The sequence below is a fragment of the Gobio gobio genome, assembly GCF_949357685.1.
Source record: "Gobio gobio genome assembly, chromosome: 25".
Classification (NCBI taxonomy): domain Eukaryota; kingdom Metazoa; phylum Chordata; class Actinopteri; order Cypriniformes; family Gobionidae; genus Gobio; species Gobio gobio.
This window is the reverse complement of record NC_137121.1, coordinates 8,359,405-8,370,457: the sequence shown is the minus strand read 5'-3', so window position 1 is coordinate 8,370,457 and position 11,053 is coordinate 8,359,405. Positions and strand designations below refer to the sequence as shown.

Sequence of the window (11,053 nt, the reverse complement as noted above, 5' to 3'; positions counted from 1 at the left end):
AGTGTTCATTCACCACAATTACAAAGACAATAGTCTGCGAGACAGGTTACAATATGTCAAGACATTAGGCAAATATGCAAAATCAAGACAAGACATAATTTACATATTTCTCATGTCATAATGACAAGAATGTAATAATAAAAAGTCTCTTAAAAATTTTCATTTAATAATGGCTGATTTTATATATTTTTTTTTTTATTCAAATTAAAAGATAAGACCCCTTCATTGCCCCTTTAGTTTTGGAGTGTCTGATCATCAGTCTGTAATCACGTCATCAGTAATGGTGGCATCTTTCTCCAGGTCCACTGTGATTTTCTTGCCAACCAGTTTGAAGATGTTCTCCGGCCTGACGCCTTGCGGTTCGGCCACTTTTACGGTCAGCATGTCGAGAGTTAATGTCTCACCCTTCTGCAATGGTTTCAGGGCCACCACTGACTTACCCAACTGGAGGAAAGAACATAACCATTGATTTAATGAGATTTTATACATTTTGGGGGGTTTTAAAATCTGTCAAAATGACCATTTTATCTGACCTTGCTGTGACAGGAAGCCTCACAGGGCAGCATCTGTTTGATTGGCGAGCCCATCGCCATCTCCACCGTCCTGATGGCTTTCACCAGCTCCGCCAGCTCCGCCGGCTCCAGTGATGCTGCATGGTCACTGCCTTTCCAGCTCTTATCCAGGGTCACATGACGCTCCAGGACCTTTGCCCCAAGTGCCACAGCAGCCACAGACACATGGATGCCTGTCTCATGTCCAGAGTAGCCAATGGGAATGTCCGGAAACTCCTTCTGCAACTCCTGCGTAGGAAAAGGGAAAGATTTCAAATTACTCAGCTACTACTTAAAAACAAATATTTTTTTTTTCAGTAATTTATGAAGTTGATGAAGATGAGATTAAAGCGATCACTTACAGGGATCAGGCTGAGGTTGACGTGCTCTAATGGCAGCGGATAAGCACTGGTGCACTGCAGGAGAGTGAAATTGGGATTGTGCTTCTTGACGGTTTGGTAAACACAGCGCATGATCTCCATAGACTGCATTCCAGCAGAAATCACCATGGGGCGACCTACACAAATACACCAAAACGTCAGCTTCTGGGAGAAAATAAGCTCATTCACAGTTCACACATGCTGAATTCTCTGCACACTCAAAGCCAGAAAATCCACACCAGGATTTCTAGGTTGCATTCGCTCTGCTCTCTGGCCAATCAGCTCTGTCAATACGTAAATCTCCAGGTGATCTAGAATAGCTGACTTTAAATGCTCATGAGAAGCTATTCAGATTCAGTTCTCGGCTGTGCTTGAACTTTTCTCATTTGTGAGTCGCTGGATAGTGTCTGAAATATTATGTAAACCTTGGCAGTGAATATGACAAACCTCTGTCAAAGGAGAGCGAGTTTTCAGCTCTTCAACTCTTTTTGAACAGTGAGTTTTACCTTTTTTGGCGGTTTTCTCCAGGTAAGGGATGTTGTTGGTGTCAGCTGAGGCAACTTTGAAAAACGGCACATTGATTTCATGAAGAAATTCTACAGCCATCTGGTTGAGGTAGGGAGAGAAAAAAGTTATGAGATGCATTTCAATCTGCTGGGTTTAACATGCACATATTCTCTTGATATATATAATAAACGTTGAGACCCTCACATCATCCATCCCTGATGCTGTAAAGAAGATGCCAATGTCATTGGCGTACTGTTGCAGCTCTCTGTACTGCTGGTGACTGAACTCCAGATGGAGTTTATGAGCCCCATAGGTCGGGCCCCAGGCGTGAGGGGACGTGTAGGGACGCTCCAGAGCGTGCTTGGTGAATCTGTGTTCAATCTCGCTCTTTTGAAACTTGGCACAATCAGCTCCACAGTCCTGCAGGGAGGTACAAGAGAGAGTTGAAGTGGATATGGTTGACTACAAACAGGATTTTTGAATGAAAAATGAGTTTCACCATATAAGAAGTCTAAAAGTTAATTTGATGTGATACAGTGTGTGACCGTTATAGCTATTACAGAAACTTCCCATTTTAATTCTTGACTTAAGATTGGAAAAAGTGAAATTATATTTTCTCGTCATGTGAAATTTTCATGATTTGTCAATTTAGATAATTAATGTGGTTCAGATAACATAATATTTTGAGTTTCTATTTACTAAACCAATCTCCTTCATTGTGTCAACTAAATATTTTTCATTTCAATGAACTGAATTTTAAGTTAAACCAACATACATTTTTTTTTTACAGTAGGATAGGATTCTAAGTTTGAGCCGGTTCTCAAAGAACGAGTTTTTGCAGTTAAAAACGGTCAAACACATCCGTCGAGTTTTTTTAAATAAAAAAAACAATGGAAAAGTAACACAGTGGAATGGTAAAACACATTATTTGTGAACGGCCCCGTTTCTAGGTCATTTTTTCTGTTTAGAAATAAAAGTCAGGTAATAAAATGGAGGAAAAAATCTGTCTTTAAATCAAACTGTGGTTTCGGGGTTCCCCCACTCCTGCTAACAGTACTTTACCTTGGCCATTCGGATCATTTGTTTGGCGATTTCAATGTCTCCCTGATGGTTCTGTCCAATCTCAGCAATGATAAAACAGGGGTTGGAACCCCCGATTTTTCTTCCTGGACAAAGTTCAAATTCAGCAGACATTTTATAGACTAATTGTTTTACTGATATACGACTAAGAGGCTGGAGACGTGATCACTGACGTGCTGGCATCAAGCAAAGGGGCCGGAGAGAAGGGCACGCTGTCATTTAAACAGAGTGCTCCACCCTAAACGTTGCCACATCCCACCCTCTAGTGCATACTTCACAAAACCTGTGTGACCTGAGTCTGCTAATAGCCTGCACTGTAAAAAAAATTTATCAGGTCTCCAATTGAACATTTTCTAGTGACTGATCACATCAACATTTTTTGGTTGGCCAAATTGAATTTCTGTGAATTAAATTGCATCAATTCACAGAAATTCAATTTGGCCAACTGAAAAATGTAGATGTGATTGGTCACTAGAAAATGTTCAATTGGAGACAAGAATATTTTTTACAGTGTGGTCTTACCAGACTCTCGTACATTTAATTTGTACAGAGAGTCTGGCCACTCTCCATTGACAAGCGTTCACTTCCTTGAAGGCGGGAACTCTGTTGAAGTTTAAAACTATTGGATCTGCCCAGAGCCGCTCTGGATCTGCCATAACTAATCGCTAACGTTTGGTTGTGACTCATGTCATGCGCCGTTCGCCTTGTTTCTCTCATGGAAGTCCATAAAATTAACTGTGCAGATTGTGCACGCCACCTCAGTGATAAAATGTAAAACTTGTGCATTCGGATTGTGATTTATTCACAGTGGAGGGGAGAGTTTTGTGATCGGGAACGCACTGCTCACGTGGTCCGTAACATGATTGCAGTAAATAAAATGTCATATGCTTGGTTGGATAAGAATAAATGCTGCTGTAAATAACGGCCCAATTCAAATGTTTACGTGCTTTTCTTCCTTTTATTTTTTGAGCGGTGATGAAATATATTGCTCTTGAAAATACTTGCCAGCATTTAAAGAAATACAAGTCTAGAAATGCATCCAAATGACAGTGAAGCGCAACCGTACGGTGCTCTGCAGTGGTCAAAAAGGATATAAACAGTGAATTTTGAAGTGATATATTCTTGAAAACTCAGCGATGTGGATTCGGACAGCACACACACGACCTTTGTGTTTGTCTAAAACAGGCGGTAATTCGGCTGGGGATTTTTACGCGGGTGGTGGTAGACGGATGGCACTAAAATCACTGACTAGCCCCTGTAAATGATGACAATACCTTCCGTCCCCACGAGAAACAATTACCGTCCGAATAGGGCTTCAGTAACTCCTTCACCACTAACGGAGCGAGCTGGAAAATCAAACTTTTCCAGAACCCTGTGGGGAGGAGGGCCACAACATCATGGCCACAGAATTCAGCAAAGATTGCTCTTGCTCCGGCTTTAACTTCTGGGTATTCGGCAGCAGTGCCACAACGGAATGAATGGCTTCGCTCACATCTTTCTCTGCCACCATTACTGAACTACAACTCAAACTAGCGCACAACATCAACGTCATCACTCTCAGCCACTCCCTCTGTTCGCTGATTGGACCGGTAAAAAATTTTTTCGGAGAAAACCTAAGAATATACCGCAGTCCCAGATGGTGTACTGAAGGAAAATGAAAATTGAGCGGAAGTACAGAGGAGGGCGGAGCCAGGATAGTCTGTTAATAGCATAACTGCTAAAATAATTGCCTAGATAACAATTACTTGCTTATATGGGATACATGGTAAAAGTGCCATGGGAAGTCAAACAAAATTTACAATTTTCTTATATTGAAATTGTTTATTTCCTACTCCTTGACAGTTCCTCTGGCTCTTTATTAATCTATGAAGACCAGTTTTTCCCCTGTTAGTCATCATAACAGCACACATTTTGATTGACTGGAAAACAGCACACAAAGCTCTTGATTATGTTGTAGGCTATATGCCCTTATAGACCTGTGCTGCGTTCCACTCCACTTCTAGACACACACTTGCGAACTTCCCTAAGCACTTCCCCTCAGGGGAACCCCTGCCGCCATTTTGAAGTGCGTTCCACGAGGGAAGTTTATATGGACAGACCCTTGCTCCCTCGATTTTGACCTGGCTTTAAAGGAACACGCCACTTTAAAAAAAAAAAATAGGCTTATTTTCCAACTCCCCTAGAGTTAAACAGTTGAGTTTCACCGTTTTCGAATCCATTCAGCCGATCTCCTGGTCTGGTGGTAGCACTTTTAGCATAGCTTAGCATAGATCATTGAATCTGATTAGACCGTTAGCATCTTGCTCAAAAAAAGACCAAAGTGTCGATATTTAAAACTTGACTCTTCTGTAGTAGAGTACTAAGACAGACGGAAAATTAAAAGTTGTGAATTTCTAGGCCGATATGGCTAGGAACTATACTCTCATTCCTGCACAATAATCAAGGAACTTTGTGCCATACCATGGGTGCAGCGGAGCAATGATATTACACAGCGCCTGAAAATAGCCCCCAGCACACTCCCTGTGCAAGCAGGTTGTAACGTTGGTTATATAATCTGGAAAGTTGTGGTACTACAGGCAGACTGCTGCCATTTGAAAGCCCAAACTGTGGTTGCAAGTTAGACAGCATACACTGTAAAATCCAATAGTTGTTCTTACTTAGACTTTTTAATGAACTTTACTTAAAGTTCAATAATTTGTTTAACTTACTTTAAAAAAAATTGTAATCTGAACAATTTGCATGCTAATGCATTTGTTACTCAGAAAACCCAAGTAAAAGTTTAAGAGTAACATTACTGGTTTGATTACCATTTTGCCAAAGCAAAAAAAAAAAAAACAGGTGGGCGAGCAAAAGGTTGAGGCGGGGCAATTCTTAATAGACTTTTCACTAATTTCCTCCACTTCTGCAGTTATCATTCTTCTTAGTTGCATTCACTCATTTTCCAGTCATCTTGAATGTTATTGACAATACAACTAAATATTTTGGGAGAACATAACATAAGCTGACTTCATAAATGTATGTTGAGTTCCTAAAATGTCCCACCATTATGGTGATCAGTGTTCCCATTGGTTGGGCGCTTGGAACTTAATTTATATTAGTGTTTATATTACACACACACACACACACACACACACACACACACACACACACACATAAACATATATATATATATATATATATACACACATATATATATATATATATATATATATATATATATAAAAATTTGTATGCCAATTAATGATCTTTTAACATTTTATTGCTAACACTTATGACAAACTTTCCAAAGAGTCTGTTTCAAATGAGCACACAAACTGGGAATATCTTTTCCAGCATCAGACTGTGGTGGATAATCAAGAGCATAATGCACCATTGACAGTATTTTGGACTATATGTACTGATTCGTTTGAGGGACTTTTCACGACAAACACTCTCAGTGATGGATTTAGACTCACAAGACCCATTTAAAATACTGTCTTGGCCAAAGATGTCTAAGAAGTTTAACTCCTTCAACTTTGTATGGCTCAGTTTCTGTATTGGCCTTGATCCTTTTGATAATATCTTCCAAAAGAAAAAGAAAAGAGGGCATTTTCACATCTGTCACTGCTACACTAAGGTTCTGCTTCACTGCATAATTTCCCAAGCCACATTTTCTATGGGAGGAAAACGCTTAACGTGTAATAAAACGCGTTGCGTTCATATTCTGGGTGCTAGAGCGCACACACTGCTAAAAGAATTCCGTTAAATTCACGGTAAAAAAACTGGCAGCTGTGGTTGCCAGAAATTTACAGTAAAAAATACTGTAGCAACATTTTAGGTTTTACAGATTTAAGTTAAATTTACAGATTAAAAAAAAACTATATAATAAGGTGTCATGAACTGGCTTTTTAAAACATTTTATACTGTTGTCTGAGGTCAACTTATGACATTCCTGTGGTTTTTACATTCAAAAACATCATAATGAATAAGTAATAGGCTATTTTCTACCCTGGTTTTGAACCTCTCTCCTGGAACACTGAAGACTTGGAAGTAAACGCCCACTGCTATGATTAGATAGTTTCGCATAATAATGAGTTTCGGCTCCCCCGCCAGTGCATGTGGGAATTGTTTTGAAAACTTCCAATGTGGAGAAACCGGAATCTGCCCACAGGGCTTGTAAAATGTCTTCATCAAACAAAAACAATGATTTATCTCTCATCCGCCCGCAGTTAAAGGGTTGGTTCAGCCAAAAATGAAACTAATATCTTCGGAACACCAATTACGGTACTTTTGTTGAAATCCGAAGGCTCAGTGAGCAATTTACACTCTCAAGATCCATTAAGGTACTAAAAACATGTTTAAATCAGTCCATGTGAGTATAGTGCTTCAATATTAATATTATAAACACATCTCACATCTCGACACATGCTCTCGACAGACACATCTCGACAGCTCTATTCAAAACTCTGAATTATCAGTTAAAGGTTTTAATGTTTTTAGAAAGGATAGAAATAAATTTGGTGGTGGTGTGGCCATTTTTGTGCAAAGCAACATTCCTTGTAAATTTAAACAAAATTTGATATGCAATGACATTGAAGCTATTTTGGTGGAAGTCTATGTACCTTATATGTAACCAGTGCTTGTAGGATGCTGTTATAGACCTCCTGATGCACATGTGGACTATCTGACATGCTTAGGTGAAATGCTTGATAATGCCTCTGATGTTAATTGTGAACTTTACCTGTTTGGAGATAAGAACATTGATTGGAATGATGAAAGATGTACAAAGAAAAATAAATTACTTTCCTATATAAGTCATCAAATTGTTAATGTGCCAACAAGAATATTTAGCAATAAGGCAGGCATTACAACAGCAACATGTATTGATCACATTTACACTAATGTACCAGAACTGTGTACGGACGTTGTGTGTCAACTCCAGTAGGGTTTAGTGACCATAATCTCATTGCTGTCAACAAGAAAGCTAAAGTCCCTAAGGCTAAAGCTATTTTTGGTACAAAAGGTTTTATAAAGTATCTGCTATTGAAAAGATTGTGGGAGAATTAAAAAATGTTGATTAGAAAGATGTGTACAGTAGCCACAACCCAGGAGCTTCGTTGGATGTTTTCATGAGTATGATTTTGGGTATTGTTGATAAATATGCGATGAAATATATGGTGATAAAAACGCAAACTGCAAGGTGGATTGATTCAACATTGAAAAATATGATGAAGCTAAGAGATGAAGCAAAACAAGTGGCTGTGAAAACAAGATTATTAGAGGACAGATTAAAATATTGCAAATTAAGGAACCAAGTTACTAAAATGAATGAAAGAAACAAGAAAGAGTACTACAAAAACAGAATTGACAGTGTTAAATATGATGGCAAAAAGCTTCGGAATATTCTAAATGAAATTATGGGTAGAAATAGAAATGCATCCCCTTCTTTTGTAGAGTCTGATGGTGGTTTTATAACAAAATCCAAAGATATTGCGGACTATTTTAATAAATATTTTACAAATAAAAGTTAGCAATTTAAGAAAAGGTTTTGGAACACAAGACTTTAATTACTGTGAACTGATCAAAAATGAAATTATGGCTGATAAAATGTGTAATTTTAACTTTAATTGTGTGCAAACTGCAGAAGTGATGGCCTTGTTAAAGTCTCTTCCAACACATGGAAGTCCAGGCACAGACAACTTGGACAGCCTAGTATTGAATAAAACAGCCGAATATATTGCTGCTCTGTTGTGTCATATATTTAATCAGTGCATAGCGAGTGGGATCTATCCCACTCTGTGGAAGGAAGGGAAAATTATTCCATTGATAAAAGACAATTGATTATCTTATAACGGGCATAACTGCAGACCTATTAGTATTCTGTCTGCACTCAGTACATTTATGGAAAAGATTATATACACAAATTTGTAATTATTTCCAGAAAAAATAATTTGATGACTATGTTTCAGCATGCATATAGAAAGGCACATTCTACCTGTACAGCTCTTACGCAGATGACTGATGGATGGCTTAGAAGTATGGATAATTCCGAATTAGCTGGAGTGGTTATGTTGGACTTCAGTGCTGCTTTTGATGTTATAGACCATCATATTTTAATTGAGAAGTTGAAGAGCTACGGCTTCACTAGTTCTGCTGTTGCACTGATGAAAAGTTATCTTTCCCACAGAACCCAGCGGGTTTTTTACAATGGTTCCTTATCTAATTATAAAGGTTTATTTTGTGGGTTACCTCAAGGAAGTTGTTTGGGTCCTCTTTTGTTTTCTGTTTTTATTAATGATTTGCCTTTAACTGTCAAAAAAGCATCACTGACAATGTTTGCAGATGACTCAACTGTTTACTATGCTGCAGACTCCTGTGACAAAACTTAATCATGTTCTGTCTAGAGAATTGGATTCGGTGTATGAGGGGGTAAGCGGAAATAAATTAGTCTTAAATATACCCAAAACTAAAAGTATGATTATTAGATCAAAACAAAAATTGAAGCTTGGATCAGATTTAAAGTTACATATAGCCAGGCAAAGAATGCAACAAGTAGAAAAGGCTAAACTGTTGGGTTTGGTTATTGATAGTAGTCTTTCTTGGACGGAACACATAAATACTATTGTTAACAGAATGGGATGCGGCATTGCAGTAACTTAGAAATGTTGTCATTATGTGAATCAGGACACTTTAAAAATAGTAACAGAGTCATTAATATTATGTCACTTGTCATACTGCACCGAGGTGTGGTCTTCTGCGGCTAAAAAGGACTTGACAAGAATACAAGTTGTGCAAAATAAAGCAGCAAGACTTGTTCTGGGCTGCAGGGCCGGCTCTAGCTCTTTGGTTGCCCTAGGCGAGATTGAGTTTTGTAAAGACACTTAAGCAAATTATGACCCATAAACTGGATTAACTAACGTTATACCCTCTACAAACAAAAGTGCTATTATGGATACACTGTACTTACCACTACAAAATTAAAATATATAAGTTCTTGTAGCTCTATCCCTATCTTAAATAATAAAAGATGAACAGTTGTTTCTGGCATTTCTATTCACCTTCAAAATTGACGCAGCATTAAAATTGGGCTCGTCTGGATTTCCTTATTGTCAGTGAAATGCGTAGTAATATGTAGATAACTAGCTAGCTAGTGATAGCTTAGTGACAGCAATAAAACGTCCAATGCCGTCCAATATTAGTTGATAATATCGATAATACGAAGTAAATTTATTTCGTTTGACACCTTTATGGCTGAGATGAGAAGACTTACCTCTATACTGGGCTTTCTTGTGATCGTCTGCCTTTCTCTTTTTCCGTCCCTGTGCACTCGAGGGTTTAGACCGCTTCATTTTTGAAGAACGCGCCAGTGCTGAGCACTTGCCTGACATAACGCCTGTGCTAGACAATATTCACTTTCAATTCAATCTAATAATCAGGTTAAGTAATTAAACGTGCGGCTGAGGGGGCGCCCAAGGATGATCATGTTTAATAAACAGTATGTTTTATTTCGCTTGTTTTAATTCTATGCTTAATGGGAAGTAAGTTTAAGGGCGCCACTAGAGGGCGCCTGGCTGCGCCCCCAACACATTTGTCGCCCGGCCCTGCTGGGCTGCTCAATTAAAACAAGTAGAGAGCAGATGTATTCTACTCTTTCATGGCTCACTTTAAACCAAAGAATAATAGTTATTTTAAGCACCATGATATATAACACATTGACAATGAAAATGTCTATTTTTCTGTTTAATCAAATAGTGTACTATAACTCTGTGCACAATCATAACACCAGAAAGGCAAACAATGGTCATATAATATCCAAAAACTAATTTTATGAAGAAAACTTATATAGAGCTAGTGTCATCTGGAATAACATTCCCATTGAAGTTCATAAGCTTTGTAATAAGCTGTCATTTAAGAGGAGTTTAAGGTGTTATGTGTTGATGTAGGCTCTTAAATGTTTTGATCAATGTAATTTAAATCATATTGTATTGATGTCTCGTCCTGTTATGGATCGAAACCAGATTTTATGTATGTATGTGTGAGTGCATGTGTATGTATGTGTATATATATATATATATATATGTAATGTGTATTTGTGTATATTTTATCTATTGTGATGATTGTAATGTTGTTGTTGTTGTTGTAATGTAACATTTTAGAATGGACCCCAGGAAGACTAGCTGATTGAAAAGACTTTCAGCTAATGGGATCCATATAAATAAACAAATAAACAGGCGATAATATTTTTGGTGCGGCAAAAAAAAAAAAAACGACTTATAACCGATTTCAAAACACTGCTGCATGAAGCTTCGGAGCGTTATGAATCAGCGAGCCGATTCAGTGGTTTCCTTTCCACGTCGATTCCACGCTCTACTGTTTGAGCTACAGGAAAGAAGTTGTTATATAAAAAAAAAGCCCAGCCCAGGTGAGAAAAAGTAATGCAAAAGTAATGCAAAAGTAACGTAACGCATTACTTTTCTTAAAAAGTAACTAACTCAATTTGTTACTTTTTCAGGGAGTGACGCAATATTGTAATGCATTACTTTTCAAAGTAACTTT

At 38.0% G+C, this 11,053-nt stretch overlaps 1 protein-coding gene across 1 annotated transcript; it reads right to left on the bottom strand.

Moving 5' to 3' along the window:
• Positions 1–255: 255 nt before the first annotated feature.
• Positions 256–2,632, bottom strand: LOC307121802 (N-acetylneuraminate-9-phosphate synthase-like; the record flags this gene model as incomplete). Its single annotated transcript, XM_079809560.1, has 6 exons — positions 256–444; positions 534–800; positions 914–1,068; positions 1,438–1,537; positions 1,643–1,858; positions 2,501–2,632. 6 exons carry the CDS (start codon positions 2,630–2,632, stop codon positions 256–258), a joined length of 1,059 nt encoding a protein of 352 aa, XP_079665686.1.
• Positions 2,633–11,053: the final 8,421 nt, after the last annotated feature.